Here is a 22,023-nt window from a genome sequence, read left to right on the forward strand (position 1 = left end):
ATGCGCTCATTAGGGTCCCATCAAGTCCAGTGAGGGCAGTTCTTGTATCATATGCTTGCATGTTTTAGACCTTGGTGATTTTTTTTGTCAATTCAATACACATAAATAACAAGCAGCAACCTTTATTGCATTGTAGCCATTGAATTAACTGACAACAACTGTCAGAATTCATGTGTGTGAATGTATACAATACAATAGATATTGATTATGTATGCATGTACGAATGGGGTTCACATGTGAACGACTTGCCATGAAATTTACGGCATGTGCACACCACAACTCGTGAAATTAAAAAAATCAGTTAGACGCGGCTGTGACTGGCATATTTTATTTGAAATATCCTCGTGCATGAAATTCAGACAGATGGCATCATAGTTGTTGCCGTCTGCCATCCAATCATTGATTTGACTATAGCAATATAGCAACGATCACGCAAAATTAGATCTAATCAAAATTGCACTTAATCTCATTGTGATTGTTTACCCAAAATAAATACAAGTTCAAACGGGAGAATCATAACAATAATGCTGCAGAAAGACCGAAAAAGGTCTATTACAGCAAGGACTATTGTTGATATCACATTTGCTTTGAGTAGTTCCTTTTTCAAAACGACTATACCCTGTCTGTGGTTTTGTGAGTGCACATTGAGAACGTGTGATCAAAACTCGTGTCTTCTTCTTTTCCTTTTCGCTTTTTCCCTCAGGGGTCGCCACAGCGAATCAATGTCCTCCATCTATCCCGGTTTTGTGCATACTCTTCTCTCACACCAGCTACCTTCATGTCCTCTTTGACCACATCCATAAACCTCCTCTTCGGTCTTCCTCTCGGTCTCCTGCCTGGCAGTTCAAGGCTCAGCATGCTTCTCCCGATATAGTCACTCTCTCTTCTCTGGACATGTCCAAACCATCTCAGTCTGGACTCTCTGACTTTCTCTGCAAAGCCTCTAATATGAGTTGTCCCTCTAATGAACTCATTCCTGATCATATCCAACCTGGTCACTCCCAAAGAAAACCTCAACATCTTCAGCTCTGCTACCTCCAGCTCTTCTTCCTGTCTTTTCTTCAGTGGCACTGTCTCCAGTCCAAACATCATGGCTGGTCTCACCACTGTTTTATACACTTTTCCTTTCATCCTAACTGAAACCCTTCTATCACACATCATACCTGACATTTTTCCCCAGCCGCTCCAGCCGTCCTGGACACAATCAAAACTCGTGTATATGTAGATTTTTTTTTAATTGACCTTATGTAAAATACTTAACATCCGTTGTGGAACGTACTGAATTTCAAATACTTTGTTGTACTTAAGTAGATTTGCCAGCAATTTCGGCCTCGCTTGAGTCTTTTTTTTCCTCTGAAAATGTTTAAATTTTATTCCCTATGTTTTAAAAAATCAGATGTTAGTACTTAATATGATTGACTTTACATTTTTTTTAATTGGGTGATGCGCCACAATAGAGACAAATGAAAAGAAAGGTAAGGCCACTGAGTTTAGATCTTGATTGACTGAGTGGTTGATGTCTTGGGATCCACTGACAATGATAAAACCTAGTGGGGGGCGTAAGCAACGTTCCATTCATGGACTCATTTAGGAGAACTGATTCATGTTGTAGGCTAGGAAAGTAATTTGTGTCTTGTGTCAGCCTGAAAAGAAAATCACTGTTCTGGTTTTGAAAATATAACCAGATTTGAAACAAACATGCAGTTAAAGTATGTATTTTAAAATTGTCATTTGGAAATTTGTATTTTAGTCTTCCTGTCTTTTTTGTCCAATTACTTTTTTCCTTCTTTGTGTGAGTACAAAATAAGTTTGATTTTTACGGTGTGCCAAGTTGTCATATCAATGAACAATTAACAATAAAAGTACACTTCAGAGTATGCTTAAACAACCGTTTTTCCTCTCTGATAAAATTAAGATAGCTTTTCCATTTCTCCCAGCCCGTGCAATTTCTGTTGCATATCATGTCAATAACATCACCGGCTTAGAGTTGAAAATACGACTGCCGGGATTCTCCAGTCCACTCAACCTTTAGGAGCCATATTGACACACTGTTATTTTGGTCAATACGTCTTTTTGAGCAGAGGCCAACCTTACCCTTGAAGAAGGACTGCAGGACAAAATGAGGGTAGGATGGGACCCTGCATTTTAATCTGTCTTTTCTCTGAAAGGGCCTTAAAGGGATCTACGAATGGAGAGGGCATGTGGTGGAAGAGAGATAGCAGGGCCATGCACTTCTTCTCACCTCGTCTAAGCCTTGCTAATGCAGTCTTTCATAACACTATTGGTTACACTGAAATAAAAGCCTAAACGAAACAAGCAAAGTTCCCTCTCCCAAGAAGCAGAGCTTTTTGTGTAAATTGAAGTGTAAACTACTGTACAATGCCTTTCCACTCCAAAAAGTGTAAGTCTTGATACTGTATATGCTTCTCACAGGTGAATGAAAGGGAGTGGAAAAATGACACTCTCCAAAAGAATACAAATTAAAATGTCTTTCAATAAAACATGGAGCATAAAAAAACAAATGTCAGGGAGTGTGAGGTGCCATTCCTGTGGTGAGGTTTTGTAAAAAAAAACATCATGTAAGTTATTATTTCAGTAGCTCTGGGTTTAAGACAGTGTTTCCTAGCACCACGTTTCCAAGTGGATCAAATTAAATGAGGATATAAATATTTACCACAACGCCCATAGCAACTTTAGACCACTCACACAGTTGGCGACGGACAAATAGCTGGCCCCCATTCAATTTCTTGAATATTGTTTGCAATGATTAATGCTTGGTGTTACTAAGATCACATCAGCTTGACGGGATCAAGGAACAAAGATGTTCACTTCTCTGTAACCCAAACATTTTGCTTGTTTAATATTCAGCTAGAGCAATATTCCAGTTTTGGAATCAGGGCTGGCGAAGTGGAGAAAAAAATGGATTCTGGCTTATGCCTTTGAGTCTTGATTTTTGTTGGAAGTTGGTTGCCCTCCCAGTTAAAAATATATTGTCCAGGGATGTGATCAAACCTGGTGACGAATGATCCCTTCCCGAATCAGACATAACACTTACTGAACACGTTCACAACTTGAAAAACAAGTACTTTAAGTATCCTGGTCTTTGAAAAGCCTACCAAACTTCAGTAATGCAGAGTGAATTGGAATCATAAATGTGAGTAGAATAAAGTTTTCTGTTTTGGTGTTAAATTCTTTCAATTTTTTCCAGGATCAAGCATGGACGCAGGAGTGACATGAGATGTGGTGAAAGCCTGAAAAGTCACCTGACAACATTAACAAAGTGTGGTTTGCAAATAGTTTCCGAAAAGTATTGAATGACTATTTGTTTAATAAATAATATACTAAGTCAGTAAGGGTGACTTATGATGTGCCTCGGAGCCGTAATCCAATTCAGACAAAAATAGAGACACATCTGCATGAAGACTGCTTCATCATGGTCTATTCTAACAACTACCAAAGATTGATTCCAGAAAGTTTTTCTAGTGGCTTACATTTTCCTGCAGGTACCATCGGCTCTATGGAAGCCAAAAATGACCCCACAGGTATTTGCACACTAACAAACTCATCATTCACACTTACTCAATGCACCCATTCTTGCTGGCTACGTATGGAAATAACTTTGAATGTTCTTGAAAGCGAAAGAATTTGTAAAACAGTTAAAAAGTATATGACGTCTTGAAACTCGTCTTCGCAGTAAGCATATTGGAGTGCCATATGCTTTGAGAACCACTTTGTTATACAGTAGGATGGCTTATGGTCCATTTTGTCAAATGAAAATATCCTATGTGGTCACATAAACGACACTTGCAATGCTTGATACATTGCGCTTCACGGATTACCTGGCAAAAGAGACAATGAAATGTGACCTTTCGTTGTCGTTCCATTTGTTGACCAGAAATTGTGTGGGTGTCTTTTCACAAATTTACTCTAGGTTGTAAATGAAATTGTTCATCTCGACAAAAATGGACAAAATCCGACTTCATCGGACTCTTACGATTGCGGGAAAAAATCATTCGCTCCGCCGTACCCACTCTCTAAGGCTTACACACTGCAAGAATCAAGACAAGACAAAAACATGGAAAATCCTACTGGACCCTGCTCACCTTGCCCACCACCCTTTCCAGCGACTCCCCTCAGGCAGGCGAAACCGATCCATGCGCACCAAATCCAGCAGACTTTTAAACAGCTTCTTCCTCCTCGCCATTAATTCTCTAAACAGTAACCCAAATATACAGTAAAGTCTCATTATATCGATATCGGATATATCGATAGTCCCGGTTATATCGATACTATTTCTATGCACGCACGGAGAAAATTACATGCAAACAGGGTCGGATATATCGATAGTCCCGGTTATATCGATATTTTTTCGGACTCCCTTGAATATCGATATAACGAGACTTTACTGTAACTATAGTGACTATTTGCAATTTTGCATTCCGTCTCAGCAACCCGTGGTAATCACTCCAACCATTGTCTGCTTGATACTTTGCACATTGTCTCACAGTTGTTCATCAGAGTTACAGTACCACTGACATTAAGGAATTAGATTAGATAAAATTAGATAAGCCTTTATTAGTGTCCTAAATACAGTGGGACCTTGGCTTATGCATTTAATTGGTTCCCAGAAAGAGTGTGTAAGGCGAAAAGTGTCTATCCCAAAAATTAATTTCCCACAGGAAACCATTAAAATGAGAATAATCTGTTCCCAGGTCTCTATAAAATATAATTTACACGAAAAAAGCCTTAAAATTACAAACAATATACCTTATTCTATGTATAATAAATGTGCTATTGTATTGTAATGAAAGAAATACACTGAACTATATAATAAAGTTGTTTTATTTACCTTTGTGATGGTCGTTGATGGCTTGATGGAATGGGGTTCAGACTTCTCTTCCTGTGTTATGAAAGTCCGGTTAGGCATCTTTTTTCAAAAAAGGCCAGTCTCATCTGCACTAAATAGTTGCTGAGGAACGTAGGCTTCTTCTTTCATCATTTCCAGGAATGATCCCTTGTATCAATAAATGGCGAATTTCGAGGTTGCCGCATGACGATATCAGAGTGAATTAGCCGTGCTTTCTCGGATATAATTGCTTTATTCACGCTGTCGCCAGCTAGCTGCTTTTTGTTAATCTAAATTTACAGAAGTTTTTCAACCTCTTCAATTGCCCGAGATCGTTGCTTCGACAGCACGGAAACACCTTTAGCAACACACGTATCTTTAATGGCTTCTTTAATGCGAAGGATGGTAGCAATGGTAGACTTAGCATATTGCTATTAGGCCGTGAAGTCAGACAAACGCACACCTCGTTTGTGTTTCTCAATGATCTCCTTCTTCTCCTCGACTGTAATTTTGTTTTGTGTTTTCTTCGGCTGAACAGGAGCCTATGGTGGGGTCTTTTTCGGTCCCAAAACAGCAAAAGTATCCGTAAAAAATCAATCGACGTGTGCACTGAAGAGAAAGGGGGTGTAGAAAAGTAGGCCGGCTGGGGCGCTGTTCAGTCGTATGCTTTGGTGTTCTTCCACCGGAGATTACTCCGCCAGCCGTGGTGAGGTAGCGCTCCATGTGTATCCCGAAAAGTAGTGCGTATACCAAGGTTTAATGTACATAAATTTCACGTTCGTAAACCGAAAAATTCATAAGGCAAGGTGTTCGTAAACTGAGGCTCCACTGTACTTATTTGTCATTTTTTTTAATGATGATACTAGTGCAATGTGTTCCACCGGAGATAAATTCCTTGTTTGTTCTACATACTTTGCCAACAAAGATGATTCTGAATCTGATAAAAAACGGTCAGATGTAACCTGAGGTGTATCCTCGATGGCTTCCTATCTATCTTATTCACAGTGTGGACTGTTGCTGAACACCCAATGAAACCCATCTCAATTTGCTGCCAGAACTGGCCTTCATAACATACCAACATGTTTTATTGATTCAAGAAAAAAAAAACTGCATTGATGTTTTAATCAACTAGGCAGACAACCTTTGCTTATACATATGAACTTTTTCAAATGCCATGTCCAAGACTAATAAGGCGACTAAACCTGTAAGATATTAAATAAGTAGATGTAGAAATGTAGAATGTACAATATTTCTTATGTAGTAATTTGGTGAAAATATCAATTTATCTGGCCTCTTATTTGTACAAACTGAGCAGATGCCTTGAGAAAGTATTCATACCTTGTGAAATGTTTTATATGTTTTTTTGGAGAGAGACCTCACAATCACAAACCGGAGTGCATTCCCTTGATGTTTTGTGAATTGCAATTTAGACCAAGACAAAGTCAAATAATTGTGAAGTTCTACCGGAAACAAATTCCTTGTGTGTTCTACATACTTGGCAATAAAGATGATTCTGATTCTGAAAATGAAAATGAAAGCATCAGGTTTTTAAATTTCAAAGTGAATACACACCTGAAAAGTGTGATATCCCTTTATATTCAAAGGTGGTGCACACTAGATAGATAGATAGATCTCAAATCGGAATGTGGTGGCATATCATGATGGGTACGGCGGTTACATCATGTATGACAAAGAGCTGGCTGTCCGAACTGCCAAAAGGTATGACACAACAACTATATAATGCAGTGTTGCGTCACACGAGTGTATGATTTTGAAGTGTGAGTACTACGTGGTGAATAAGGCGGTAGAAAAAAGAAAATATATTGACATTCAGACTCTCTTTTCTGTTTCTGTGTGGCCTCCTTCTGGTCACATGTTCCTGAACACCTCACCAGAGAAATGTCCAAGAGGCATCACAACCAGATGCCTGACACATCATACAGACAAAGATGAGCCGTGCCTTTATGAAGATTGGTAACAATAAAGCCATTTTTGAAAGAAAGTAAGAGTAGGTCTCGTCTGCCATGTAGAGAAAACAGCGAACAGAAGGGTACTTTGGTCAGAAGAGGAAAAAGTTGATTTTTAGGGGCCTGAAATGCAAATCCCCTGAGTGGAGGAACATTAATATCGCTTATAATATTTCTGATGTTTACGATATCTATAGAAAAACATTGATGTTTGTGGTTGTAAGGTGACAAAACGTAAAATAAAATATCAAAGTGACATGAATAGTGTTTCAAGGCACCTTAACATCTAAACTCTAAATGCCATGTTATAACAGAAAGACAATATTAATGGATTATTTATGAGTAAATGCAAATTTAAATACCACAAGTAAAGTGATGACTCTGACATTTCTTTCTATGTGGATATTTCTTTTTGTTGTGAAGTCAGATTAGTAGGAATGACTAAACTAGATTATGATGAAACAAGGCTTTGTATCACTTCTGAAAACAAATAAATGTGATGTGATGAGGAAATCGGAAATTGATAATTCTATCTACTGAGCACCCTCAACAAGTATGATTACATTTAAAATAAAAAAATGCACCATAACCTAGTGACATGTGCAGCACACGGCTTGACATGCCCCATCCCATCGACAATCATCGATGGGATGAGGGTTGCAAATGTAATATTATGATCCACATGTATTTGCCCTCCATTATATTGTATGTTCATCACAAAGAATGAAAACATTCCCTTGTATTTTGCTTTTTCAACTATACATTTCCCTGTTGAATACATATTGGTCAACTGTATTTATGCTGTGGCAACGGCGTTTTGATGGCCCTTAAATGTTATTTGTCAACGGGAACGTCTCAGGATATCTATCGGCCATATTCCAATAGGTTGGAGGAGGGTGGAAGGAGATTTCAGAAAGCTTATCCAAATCAATAACTCTCGCCCTTTGTCTCCCTCTCTCCCTCTATCCCCCCCCCACCCCTCTCTCTGTGTCCCTCTGAGACAACTAGTGTGGCATTTGAACCAGATTATACAAGGCTTCCCCTCCACATTACCTCTGAGAACTGAGCACTTCCACCAAATCTCAATCGGTTGAGAAGGATACAGATGAGTCAATCTAAATCCCCTACTGACTCAGCTCTAAACCCCCGCTGGTAAAAAAAAAAACAGGGGAAAAAACATCTTAAAAGAAACGGTCCAATCTATGTAGGTTAATACTTACTGTTGCTTCATTTAGCTCTGTTGCAGACCTGCTGGGGCAGATGTAAAAAGTTCTGCTAGCCAGAAGGAACAAACACTTTTATTTATATATCTGAGCAGGAACATAAAGCAGAGGGAGAAAATTGGTGCAAATGATGTAGAAAGAAGATAAAGTTTGAGGATGTCATCTCATGCATTGTATGATAACTGCAAAAAAAAATGAGTGCACTACCATTTTAGGCATGGCATGAATGTAATATACACTGACAGGATACTGTCAGTGATAAAATCTTCTCCAAATGTGCCACTGTTCAGGAAAATAAAAATGGACAAGGATGTCGATGACTTCATTCAAACTGGAGATTCCAATAATGTCTTCTTGACCAGCTCCAAATGATACGTTTAGAAATTGTAAATGGAAGGAAAGCAGAATGGAAACTAAAAAAATAAAAAATAAAAATATATCATATTAGTTATTTGTTGAAGACTAAACAAAAGTGAATAAAAAGCCAAGCGAAAACAACCAATGAAATAATTTGGGTTAGCACGTCAGCATTTAACACCTGTTAATACCTAACGGAAGAAGTAATGAAAGAAGAATCATTAGTGATGTGTATGGTTATAATGTAAAATATTGGAGAAATGATTCCACCCAGTTTTCTACAAGGAATGGCAATGTCGCCTTAAGCATGGGAGTTGGCTCTTAATTAGCCCACTCATACTTCTGGTTGTCAAAAGCGAAATATTGCGAAAACTGTGTGACTGCTGGTAGGGCTTTATCACAGACAAAATCAGTCATTGCATTATATCAGCAATAAAAAAAATATAGTCTCTCTCTCTCCTACTCTCTCTCTCCTCTCTCTTTCTCTCCTCCCTCCCTCCCTTTCTCTCTCTCTCTCCCTCTATCTCCTGTCTCCCCTCCCACACTTTCTCTCCATACATATACTGTATGTGTATATAATGTAGTGTCTTGCCATCCTGTGGTCAGCTAATTATCAGCTTCTTGCTCCAGTGGACGTTTAACCCTCTGAACAAGCGTCCATTTTTTCCTTCATGTCTCTCTCGGTCTCTCCCCACGGTAGCTGATGATATTGTAATACTAATTACAGCTAATTGTTCTATGCTGAATGGATTTAGTCGTGTTGCAAATGATATGCCATTGGTCAGTGTCACAGTGTTTCCACAGAAAAATTCGATGAGGGAGCAGAAATTTAAACAAATGAATGTAATTAAGAAACTGATTCATTACTTCTAATTGCATCTGAGAGGCCTCATAGTGAAACTGATAGCTCTCTGAAAAAGGAATGCAAGTTAACTTAACACACCAGCAGTCTGTCACTTGACAGCGAGTACGAAGGTTACAACACACGCACAGTGATGTTGATGTACTGAGGTTGGTACCACTTTGCTCCAATCACACTCATAAAGCCTTTGCATGAAATCCCTTTATTCATGGGAAGATTGTGTCTAGACAGTTGAATTCCAGACTGAGTGTAAGCTCGGGATTGGCTGTGAGACAATAATAGGGAGAGGTTTATGATTCTCCATAAAAAAATAAAAATATCATAAATAAATCACATAATGTGTTTTTGTTGTTGCTTTGCTTCCTTGTTTTTTTATTTTTTATTTTTTTTCACCAGATCAAGTGCAGTGGCGTTTTCCATACACAACGAGAAGGGTAGTCAGAAATAAGTAAGATGGAACAAAAGTCAAAAAGCTATTATAACCATTTTGGAGAGTTCAAAACAGCACTCCCACATGCAAATGGAAAACCTTTAATTAGATTATTAGTCTATCACAGGGGTCGGGAACCTTTTTGACTAAGAGAGCCATAAAAGTAAAATATTTAGAAATGTTTTTCAGTGAGAGCTACACGCACGCGCGCGCCCACATACAAACAAATGCACGCGCGCGGCCACTTTTCAACAAAATATCAAAATGTATTATTTAAAATAACTCACCGTTCCCACGAATGGTTTTCCGTTCCTCGTGATTGGTAAAAATCCAGGCAAACGATCGGAATGAAATTGAACTTGCCGGTACAGAGGCGAAGTTACTGCGAGCTAGACTGCGCACGGCTCATAAGCTTCAACATCTGCAATCTACTTACTCGCAGAATCTACATACTCGCAGAAGTATGTTGATGCTAACGTTAACATGGGGCTGTTAAAATGTCACTGACTGTTTCGTCGATGGTATTGTTTCATTGCAAATTAAAATCATAACCTTTTCTCTGCACAAAGGCAAATGAATCCTCTGGTGCATTCAAGCTGAAGTGCACTCGTTGGGCTCATTTAAAGGGGCGTTTACCTGTTTCAACATGACAGCCAGTATCATCCAATCCAAATGGCGCTTTCGGCCAACCTAGGTCAGTGTCATCCAATCAAAATCGCTCTTTCCGCCAACAGCAGCCCCAACGGGAAATGAACGGCGAAAAAAACGAGAATATGTACAGTGAGATCTCAACTTAGGAACTTAATTGGTTCCCAGACAGAGTGTGTAAGGCGAAAAGTGTGTATCTCAAAAAAAAAAAAAAAAAAATCCCATTGGAAACCATTAAAATGGGAAGAATCCGTTCCCGGGTTTCCATAAAATATACTTTTCAACTAAATAAGCCTTAAAACTACACACACCATACCTTATTCTATGTATAATAAATGTACTATTGTATTGTAATGAAAGAAATACACTGCATTGTATCATAAAGTCACTTTATTTACATTTGTGATGGTCATTTATGGCTTGATGGAATGGCGTTGGAGGTCGAAGGTCAAAGGAAATTGCTGTTTGGAAAGAGAGCCGCATTACATGAGAACTGTAATTAAAGAAATAAACTGTGCTGTAAAATAAAGTTTTATTTACCTTTTTGATAGTCATTGATGGCTTATGGAAGGAGAGTCACCTTCCATAAGGACTGTTGGTAACTTAACCTCTGGTGCTGTTCGGTCGTGTGCTTCCGCCAAAGATCACTCCGCCAGCCGTGGTGGGTGTGTATTATGAAAATAGTGCTTATTATAAGGTTTAATTTTCATAAATTTGATGTTTGTAAGACGAAAAGTTTGTAAGATAAGGTGTTTGTAAGTTGAGGTCTCACTGTATTTAGTTTTATCGGCGAGCCATATGCAATCATCAAAAGAGCCATAGGTTACCAACCCCTGGTCGATCAGAATCAAAACTGATAAAATGTGCTGCAAAGCATCAGATAGAATGCTTCTCAAAGTAAAAATGTTTTTTTATATTTATAAGAAACATTGATTTCAATCTATTATTAAGATGAAGCAAGCCTTTTCTGGAACAATTTGACTTTATAATTCATTGAATCCTATTTAAAACCATAATCTTATTATAGTTACAGTGTTTAGTACTTAAAAGGAGATGGTCTTATTTTAATAGCAGATTTAGATCTTAGACAGACAAGGTGTAAGCTGGTCATTTGAAAGCCATATGCTGCCGAGCCACAAAGCTCCTGGAGCCCAACACGCATACACACGCACACACACACACACACACACACACACACACGCACACACGCACACACGCACACACACGCACACACACACGCACACACACGCACACACGCACGCACACACACACACGCACGCACACAGACACACATTAACACACAATGACAAACATACACATGGACAAACACACGCATGCGCGCACACACGCATGCGCGCGCACACACAGACACACACACACACACACACACACGCACGCTCACGCACACACACACGCACACACACGCACACACACGCACACACACACACACATACACACACACACACACACACATTATTTACAATACAGATATGCTCTAGGGCAGTGGTGGGCAAACTTTTTGACTCGCGGGCCACAATGGGTTCTAAAATTTCACAGAGGGCCCAGGCCAGGAGCATTTGGAGGGAGTGTTTGGCCCGGATATACTAAAGCATTAAATGTAGTGTGTGCAAACCTCATAGCACAGTAAGAACACTACAACCCAATTTATTAACTGTCTTCCAAATGTGAAAAATAGCCCTTCTCAGTGAATACATTTGTCAAAAGCATACTTGTCAACCTGTATGTTTTTGCGGTACAAAGTACGTTAATTATGCATTTTAAGACGTGTATGACGTACAAGAAAATCTGTACGGACAAACACAAATTTGTCCATTATGGGTACCATCCGGTAGGCACAGACTATCACGAAACGGCAATTCAATCAAGTCAGAGTTCGCCGCGGTAGCCTCTATCTCGGTGTTGTTGTTTTTTTGTTGTAAACGAAGCAAGCGGTTTGATGCTACTGTGCGCATGCATCTGCCGCCTCGGGATTTCCCATTGCATCATTCCGATCACATGTGAACAAAGCGAAAGTCAGGACGATACTAGGCATTTATACATGCTTCGAAGAGAGGTGTGGAATATTCGTATTGTGTTGCTTGCAAAAAATACGTGAAAGTAGCTGCCTCCAGTTTCTATGATTTAAAGACGCCTTTTGATACAAAGAGCCCCGCCAAAAACGTAGTAGTCTGGAAAACATATCGATCATACAAAAGCATACAACAGCGAACATTGTAGTAATTAAGCAACACCTGTAAATGCATCATTTATTAAGAATATGTACAGAATGATATAACGAAACATGTACGATATAACATGTTAAACTACACAAACAATACGCGTGTATCGTTGCCAAGCACACAGACATAGGCTATACCTGCAGTTGAAATTTGCATACTTGGCACGGCAGCCAATCAGTAGCCTGCTTCGTGCTGCGGACTTTCCCAAGCGTTATAAGGTCCTGCGTTTGCATATTATTTTCCAAAATAGATGCACAGAACCTCAGCCCAGAAGAAACATTCGAAGGAAGATAACAAAATTTGTGACACTACAAAATGTAAACTTACATCATACCGTGACTGGAAAGTGTACTTGAGAGTTATGAACAGTGACTTGCAGCCTCACCTGTCATCATGGAACTATCAAATGAAAAAAATAATTAAACAGTTATATTTATTTAGTGATTTGTACTTTAAAGTTCTTTTCCATTTAACTAAACCATTTTTGGATTTTTTTTCAAAATCGCAGAATTTTCACATTTACCGTTCAAATACTAAGTAGAGACAAGCGGTGAGGCAGCAGCCGGCTGAGCCTCAGCGTGGATTGCGCAAAGACTGTGCTAACTGGGCTGCTTGCTATGCAGTGAGACCGCATTGTTGTCCCTCTGCATATCGCGATTAAAGTGTTCAATTTTAGTATATGAACTAAATTTATACTGTTTAGCTGGTGTATATAATGTACAGTCACTGTACATAAGAAACACTATACTACAATGTTTATTTTATTTTTATCAAAACTTTGTTCATAGGTGTAGCACACAGTTCTCCTGTCTCATGATTACAGATTCTTGTAGTGCCTCCTCGGCTGCAGAATAATATAATTAGTGAGAGAAAGCGACAGTAAACAGTTAGCAAGTTAAGTGCAACCATCCAGTCATTTTTTCGTGTTGCTTGGCCTTATTTTCAGAATCGAGGATTACATATCTAAATTGAAAGAAATAGAGACTTTTAAAACTGAAGAAAGATAAGGAAGGCTTCTACAAAGAAGTTATCGATGCCTTTCTTCAGAAGGAGCGGCGCATGGACTTCATTTATAAGTAAAGGTAACATAATCTGTTTTTTTTTAATTCTTTTTTTTCTATGCTACAGTTTATATAAAGAATGCTGACATGACATTTTAAACAAAACATTAACTGTTGCCAATCAAATGGTTAATAAGCTACTCTGTAGAGTTCATGTTTGTAAATCTGACTGTGATGACGTCAGTGCAGCCATAAACTTCACCGCACGTCACTGGTTATGAAAGGTGCTTTGTGGCTTGTAGCAGACAACGCAACGCAAACATTGCATTGTGTACCATGACGACCAACGATAAATGGAGCAAAATCTTCAGCCGGAGATATTTACTGTAAATTGAGCAAGGTCGCATTTGTGGTAGGTAGAGGATTAATTAAAAAAAAAACTTTATACTTTGCGAAAATGTTTTTTATTGCGATTACTCATCGTATTGTGTTTCAAGTTGGGAAAAATGGGGTAGGCAGCTTTATGGCCGGGCAGGCAACTTTTCAGAGTTGTCTGCCCGTCCATAAAGCTGCCTGCCCCATTTTTCTGTCGTCCGCTAACTTTTTGTCATGACTTTCAGACACTGTTTTTACTATAATTTGCACAAATTCGGCGGTCCGGATTAAAAAGCATAACGGGCCGTATGTGGCCCGCGGGCTGTAGTTTGCCCATGGCTGCTCGAGGCCGACTATCCTGCATGTTCCTCCCCACCATTACAAACAAGTCAAATGATCAGGACTGTGATCAGGCTCTGGCAGAACTTGCTGATAAGCAAGGCAGTGAAGCAGGAGTTGAATACCAGTGTATGACACTTGTGCTTCACTATTGGATTTGCTGCTCAAATCAATAAAGCAGAAATAATCAAACTTATTTTTCTTCCTGTGTGGCATGGTACCAAATGATTTACAGAGCGGTACCGGGCTGAGGCTCCAGGATTGTGGACCACTGATCTAAGTGATCATTTTTGTAAATAATAAAATACATTTAAAATGTTATTTTTTAATGTATACATGTTACGTTAAGTTGGCCTGGGCGAATCATCGGGTTTGTATTGAATTCAAGCATTATTCCAATGGTCTTTGATTTTCACAATTAAATGGACTATGGGGCTGTAATTTACTGTATATTGATTGCTCTCTGCTTTCACTGTAGTTATGATTTACCAGTGGCCTTTTGCTTGGCCTTTTTAATCACATTTGTGGTGTGTTGTTTGTGTATATCCACCTTTGTACATCCATTAATAATGCAGTCAATATCTGACTCAAATTGATGTAGTTTTAATCTATAAGAGGCCCGATTCTAATTTAAAGATACTTGATTTCATTGCATTACCATCATTTTCTTCATGCTGTCATTTAAACTAAAGCAATGCTGCAATTGTCGGGAAACTATCACAATCATCTGCAGTGTAAAGCATTTAAATGATAAAACATGTACAACAGATACACTATTCCTGCTCATCAAATATTTTACTATGCGATCGAGGTGTATCTATTTTAATGTACGTATCTCCCGAGTCAAGTTATATAGTTTGCATACCGAGAGGTCTGTTTTTGCTGTGAAATCGTTTTCACGAACATAGTAATATTTGTTGTGTCTTTTAAATCTTAGTAATGTCACATGTGCAACTGCGTTGTTGCAATAATGTCCTTCAAATAAGCAAGTCTTACAGTTTAAATTGATTTGCTTTAACATTTTTTATCTCAAACAGCAAAGTGTGCAATAATTCCAGTGAGTGAGCAGCTGGATGTAATGTGAGATGTTTATGTCAATGAATATCAATCAGATGATGAGCAATTCAGTCTATGTGTTTGAATTAAAATATTCCGTCACCATGGTGAATATCTGACAGTGAAGGAGAGGTTTGATCATCGGGTTGTGTCTTTGCTTTCACTTTTAAAGCATACTCTGCTTCACAAGTGCATACAGTATTTCCATGTGAATGTCGACTTGTAAATATGAGATGCATCACGTCATTGTCTCAGAAAGCAACACCAGAAAAAAAAATATCCTAAATAGAAGGGTCCTTTCCATGTAAATGCATAGAGAGCCATCAACGAGATGGATGGATGGATTTGCCTTTATTAGTCTCACATAGGAGAATGTCACCCGTCTTATCTAATGTCGAACAAATGTATGCACAATCACACTCGCTCTGACACTCCAGGCCCAGACATGTCAGCACAGATGCCGGGGAGGCTGATGCAACAAGGAATGTTGTCTCACTTACACAATGGCTATAAAGAGTACGGAAAGCAATTTCATCCTACCTTCACTGCAGATCAGTGCTACAGCATACTGTACTGTATATGAATGCAATCGTTTTTTATATATATATATGGCTTCAGATTATATATATACTGTAGAAGAAAGCACTGAAGAGGAAAGCATATATATATATATATATATATATATATATATATATATATATATATATATATATATGTCGTCGGGTTTGGGGGTCACTGCCCCAAGTGCTCCGACCACCACAGGCACGACTGTCACCTTTACCTTCCAGGCTCTCTCCAGCTCCTCTCTGAGCCCTTGGTATTTCTCGATTTTCTCATGTTCCTTCTTTCTGATGTTCCCATCACTCGGGACCGCTACATCCACGACAACGGCTTTCCTTTCCCCTTTATCGATGACCACGATATCTGGTTGGTTGGCCATTACCATCTTGTCAGTCTGTATCTGGAAGTCCCACAGGATTTTTGCTCGGTCATTCTCCACCACCTTGGGAGGTGTTTCCCATTTTGACCTTGGGGTTTCCAGTCCATACTCCGCACAGATGTTTCGGTAGACTATGCCAGCCACCTGGTTATGGCGCTCCATGTACGCTTTCCCTGCCAGCATCTTACACCCTGCAGTTACGTGTTGGATTGTCTCAGGTGCCTCTTTGCACAACCTACACCTTGGGTCTTGTCTGGTGTGGTATATCCCTGCCTCTATGGCTCTGGTGTTCAGGGCCTGCTCTTGGGCAGCCAGGATGAGTGCCTCTGTGCTGTCCTTTAGGCCAGCCCTCTCTAGCCACTGATAGGACTTCTTGAGATCAGCCACTTCTGCTATGGTTCGGTGGTACATCCCGTGTAGGGGCTTTTCCTCCCATGATTGTCCCTCTTCCAGCACCTCATCCTCTGTTCCCCATTGACTGAGACATTCTCTGAGTACATCATCCGTTGGAGCCTTCTCTTTGATGTATTCATGGAGCTTGGATGTTTCATCCTGGACAGTGGCTCTCACACTCACTAGTCCCCGGCCTCCTTCCTTACGGCTTGTGTACAGTCTCAGGGTGCTGGACTTGGGATGGAACCCTCCGTGCATGGTGAGGAGTTTTCGGGTCTTAACATCCGTGGTCTGAATCTCTTCCTTTGGCCACCTTATTATTCCTGCAGGGTATCTGATCACTGGCAGGGCATAGCTGTTTATTGCCCGGGTCTTGTTCTTGCCATTGAGCTGGCTTCTGAGGACTTGCCTCACCCGCTGGAGGTATTTGGTCGTAGCCGCTTTCCTTGTTGCTAATTCGAGGTTGCCATTGGCCTGTGGTATACCGAGGTACTTGTAGCTGTTTTCAATGTCTGCTAGTGTTCCTTCAGTGAGTGAGACCCCTTCAGTGTGGACTACCTTGCCCCTCTTAGTCACCATCCGACTACATTTCTCCAGCCCGAATGACATTCTGATATCACTGCTGTAGATCCTGGTTGTGTGGATCAGGGAGTCTATGTCCCTTTCGCTCTTAGCATACAGCTTGATGTCATCCATGTAGAGGAGGTGACTGATCGTAGCTCCATTTCTGAGGCGGTATCCATAGCCTGTCTTGGCGATTATCTGGCTGAGGGGGTTCAGTCCTATGCAGAACAGCAGTGGGGAGAGTGCATCACCTTGGTATATGCCACATTTGATGGACACTTGCGTTAGTGGCTTGCCATTGGCTTCAAGTGTGGTTTTCCACATCCTCATCGAGTTTGCAACGAAGGCTCTCAGGGTCCTGTTGACCTTATATAACTCCAAGCATTCATTGATCCATGTGTGTGGCATTGAGTCATATGCTTTCTTGTAATCAATCCAGGCTGTGCACAGGTTGGTATGTCGGGACCTGCAGTCTTGAGCGACTGTTCTGTCAACCAGCAGCTGATGTTTGGCACCTCTAGTATCTCTACTAATGCCTTTCTGTGCTTTGCTCATGTATTGATCCATGTGTCCACTTATCTTAGCCGCAATGATGCCTGACATGAGCTTCCATGTTGTGGAGAGACAGGTTATTGGCCGATAGTTGGAAGGAACTGCACCCTTTGAGGAATCCTTCATGATCAGGATTGTTCGCCCTTCGGTTAGCCATCCTGGGTGAGTCCCATCCATCAGCAGCTGGTTCATTTGTGCTGCGAGGCGCTCGTGGAGAGCTGTGAGTTTCTTTAGCCAGTAGGTGTGGACCATATCCGGGTCTGGTGCTGTCCAGTTTTTCATACCTGAGACTCTTCCTTGTATATCTGCCGCTGTGATGGTAACTGGGTTCTGTTCAGGGAGGTTGCTGTGCTCCTCTTTCAGAGTCACCAGCCATTGTGCACTGCTGTTATGTGCGACCTCCTTCTCCCATATGCCTTTCCAGTATCTTTCAGTTTCCAGCCTTGGAGGGTCTGCTCTGCTGTTAGAACCCTGCCACTGAGCGTACACTTTCGCAGGTTGTGTTGCGAACAGTCTGTTTATTCTTCTGGCCTCATTCTCTTTCGTGTACCTCTTTAGGCGACTGGCCAAGGCCTGGAGCCTTTGTTTGGCAGTTTCGAGTGCTTCAGGTATGGTTATCTGCATGTACCTCTTGGGTATTGGCCTTTTATTCACACCTCTCTGGGTCTCCGTCAATTGACTCACATCTTTCCGAGCCGCCTTGATCTTGGCCTCCAACCGTCTTTTCCATGGTGGGTAATGAATCTCGTGGCTCTCATGGTTGCTCTTGTAGCCAAGCATGTCTAGGATCACTGATGCTGAGGTGTATATCAGCTCATTGGTTTCCGTGATCGTTCCGGTCGGGATCGTTCTCAGTGCTGCATTCACAGTTTCCATGAGACTTTCAGGTGGTACTTCACATAGCCGTTGTAATCGGTGCCTTCGTTGCCCAGTTTTCATTCTTGCCATGATCTTATCTCTCAGGTCATTTGCTGCCTCGCTCAGCATTTCATTTATTGGGGCTGGCTTCCCAATCTCATTATTCATTGGGGCTTGCCTCCCAATCTCTGGTTGAACCTCTTCCTGTGATGTGGCAGCCTGGGGCCCTTCACCTCGGAATTTGTGTTGTACCTATCAATCTCAAGTTGTGATAGCAATTGCCATTTGTGGATATTGGAACACTGAGCTACTAGTTGTTTCGTGGTCAACCGTGACTGTGGGTTTCGAAGTAACCATTCAGCCCCCATTCTCCGCATGTAACCCCTCTGACTAGGGTTGCTTGAGTAGTAGCATTCCAACAGAGCCATGTTATCGCATCTCGTCCATCTCCGCTTTGTTCCAGTAGCCCATTTTTCATCAGGGTGCTCTGGTTCCCCAGCACCTGACGCAGACCTTGTTTGGCCGGGCGACGTCTGAGCCGGCATGTCATTCCATTTATTGTCTCTCATCATTGTATGAGGTAGGCATTAGCGTGAAGGGTCTTGCCCAAGGACCCACACTGGATGATGTCATTGTGCTCATTTTCTCTGCCACAAGTGGGATTCGAACCCTCGTCTCCCACTTGTCTCCCACTCGTCTCCCATATATATATATATATATATATATATATATATATATATATATATATATATATATATATATATATATATATATATATATATATATATATATATATATATATATATATATATATATATATATATACACACAGTGTGTGTGTACTTATATATACACAATATACAATACATACACTTTTTAAAAATCTTGAATTTGTAAAAAAGGGTTCATTGAGTGCATATTAACTTGTTTGGTTCTCTACCCTCTGAAAATGTTAAGAACCACTGGTGCAGAGGAATACCGTGTGTGCCCCCACACACATCCATCAGCCAATTAATTGATTTTCTTTAATGTTGTATATGTTTGTGACTTGGTTTTGTCTTAAGGAAAACTTCAGTGGCAAGCAGACGATACAGTGACAGCTGTTCTGTGAAGTACTTGAGTCATGAATCACCACGTACATTTAACAAGCATACTTCCCTCGAAAAGCATATGGATATTTGCAATACATTGATAAACAACTTTAAAGTGGCGGTAGTACACTAAAATGACAATTAAATATTTATTTCAATGCAGGAGATGGATTGATCACTTATTCATCAATAGAAATGGCAAAATTTAACCTCTTGGAAGATCTCTGGTGAAAAAATAAATAAATTAGAATATAGCTTCCTTAATTGTCAGGCAAATACAAAGTACAAGCCGCTCAGCCTCAAATCATTCTGCTGAATCTTTAGCTCATTAATAAAAGTTACATTTGAAAAATATCCATTCATTCATTCATAACAAACTTCCCACATGTAGGCCGGAGCACAGATCGGAACCCACGGCACACAATTTAACATAAGAATGGTTTGGACTCACTTGATTCAGGATCTGAGTTTCCATCTGCCTCAGTGCGACTGTTGGGGGATGTTTGTTCGTAATACTCCTCAAGAGGGAAGCTAAATGGAAGAGCTTGGGAGGTACCAGCAGGACTGCTTGGTTCTGGATTACCCAGTCCACTGTCACTGCAGCTCTCCTGGGAACCATCTGGAAGATGGAACGTCACCCGGCGCTGGGTCTGGGAAAGTGGTGCGAGAGAAGTGTTCACACAAAAATCATATCAAAAATAAAATAAAATTATTTATTTCTAAAGGTGTTCAGACAAGACTAGATTAGATACTGATTTTCCAAATGTGTTTGTGTGTGTGTGTGTGTGTGTGTGTGTGTGTGTGTGTGTGTGTGTGTGTGTGTGTGTGTGTGTGTGTGTGTGTGTGTGTGTGTGTGTGTGTGTGTGTGTGTGTGCGTGTGAGAGAGAGAGTGCGACAGTGAAATGGACAACATGCCCGTCGTCAGGTGCTGGAGAACCAGAGGACCTTGATGAAAAATGGGCAACTAGAACAAAGCGGATATGGGCGAGATGCAATAATATGGCTCTGTTGGCATTCAAGCAACCTTCGTCATAGTTACTTCAAAACCGGTTGATCATGAAAGAACTCATAGCTCCATCGCGATTTGAAATTGATGATATACAACACAGATTCAATTATGAAGGGCCCTAGGATGCCAGATCAGAAGAGGAGGATATCCCAGATATTGGGAGGCCAGCCCCAGTGAATGCAAGTGATAAGATTGGGAGGCCAGCCTCGATGAATGAAATGCTGACGGAGGCAACAACTGACCTGAAAGATAAGATCATGGTAAGAATGGGATTTGTTAGAACAACTCATCGAGTTTGAGGGTCACTGCCCTATCTCCTCCGACCACCACTGGCTTGATTTTCAACTTTACCTTCCAGGCTCTCTCCAGCTCCTCTTTGAGCCTTTGGTAATTCTCCAGTTTCTCTTTCCTTCTTTATGATGTCTCCATCACTCCGGATTGCTACATCCAAGACAGTGGCTTATCTGGTAAATTCACCATTAACATATTGTCATTCTTTATCTGGAAGTCCCACAGTATCTTTGCTTGGTCATTATCAACCAACTTTGGAGATTCTGAGAACAACATCAGATATTTCAGTACAGAAAAGCGCAGTGTGGAAAGAGCAAAGACTCTCTGCCTAACCCTCTAGCTTCCTGGACTATGATAAAGGTTCAGAGCTAAAAGGTGGGTGGGGGGGTTACTTGATTTAACTGGCACAAACTTGAGCAAAATATCAAAACCAAGACAACTCCATCCATGGCCCCACAGTTACAATACATTCTGTGCTAGACTTGCACCCAAAACAAAAATAGGGCTTAAAGTGGTTCATTTTGGCAAAGGTTGTACATTCTCACTGATTCATTGTTTCTATTTGGCTTAGAGAAATGACGAAAAATAAAAACAAAAAACAATGCAATGACTTGTGATGAAAATGGAGAATTGCCAATGTGGGATTTCAAAAAATATTCTGTCTCTCTTTCAGGCTTTGACAGGGAGAAGAACTATAGCAAAATCTTGTTGGCAAAATCGTATAGGTGTGCGCACCATGCATACAAGACTTTCAAGGCACCACAATACCTTGTCATTCTCAAACAGCTTTGACAGGTGTTTCTCAAATGAGTAGAGTGTGTACGCGGACACAGGCCTCAAGTTCTGGCTTAAGAGTGAGCCCACTTATGGAGGAGGCTTGGCAGCGCTACAAAAAAAAACATTCTTCCTCTTCACATGATTCTAATTATTCAAAACGTGTTTCGGCAAATGCACCCAGAATCTATTAGAACCAACAGCTGT

The 22,023-nt window shown here is 40.5% G+C and overlaps 1 protein-coding gene across 2 annotated transcripts in view; it reads right to left on the reverse strand.

Moving 5' to 3' along the window:
- pcdh11 (protocadherin 11) overlaps nucleotides 1-22,023 on the reverse strand; it is a 184,346-nt gene that overhangs the window by 60,155 nt on the left and 102,168 nt on the right. For both annotated transcript variants that reach the window (XM_088988516.1, XM_088988506.1), the window contains one exon: nucleotides 20,194-20,392. In XM_088988516.1, coding sequence (XP_088844642.1) covers nucleotides 20,194-20,392 — 199 coding nt within the window. The remainder of the gene's footprint in view (nucleotides 1-20,193; nucleotides 20,393-22,023) is intronic.

The sequence above is a fragment of the Hippocampus bargibanti genome, linkage group LG02 (genome assembly GCF_051943395.1).
Source record: "Hippocampus bargibanti isolate YZ-2025 linkage group LG02, ASM5194339v1, whole genome shotgun sequence".
In the NCBI taxonomy this organism is placed as follows: domain Eukaryota; kingdom Metazoa; phylum Chordata; class Actinopteri; order Syngnathiformes; family Syngnathidae; genus Hippocampus; species Hippocampus bargibanti.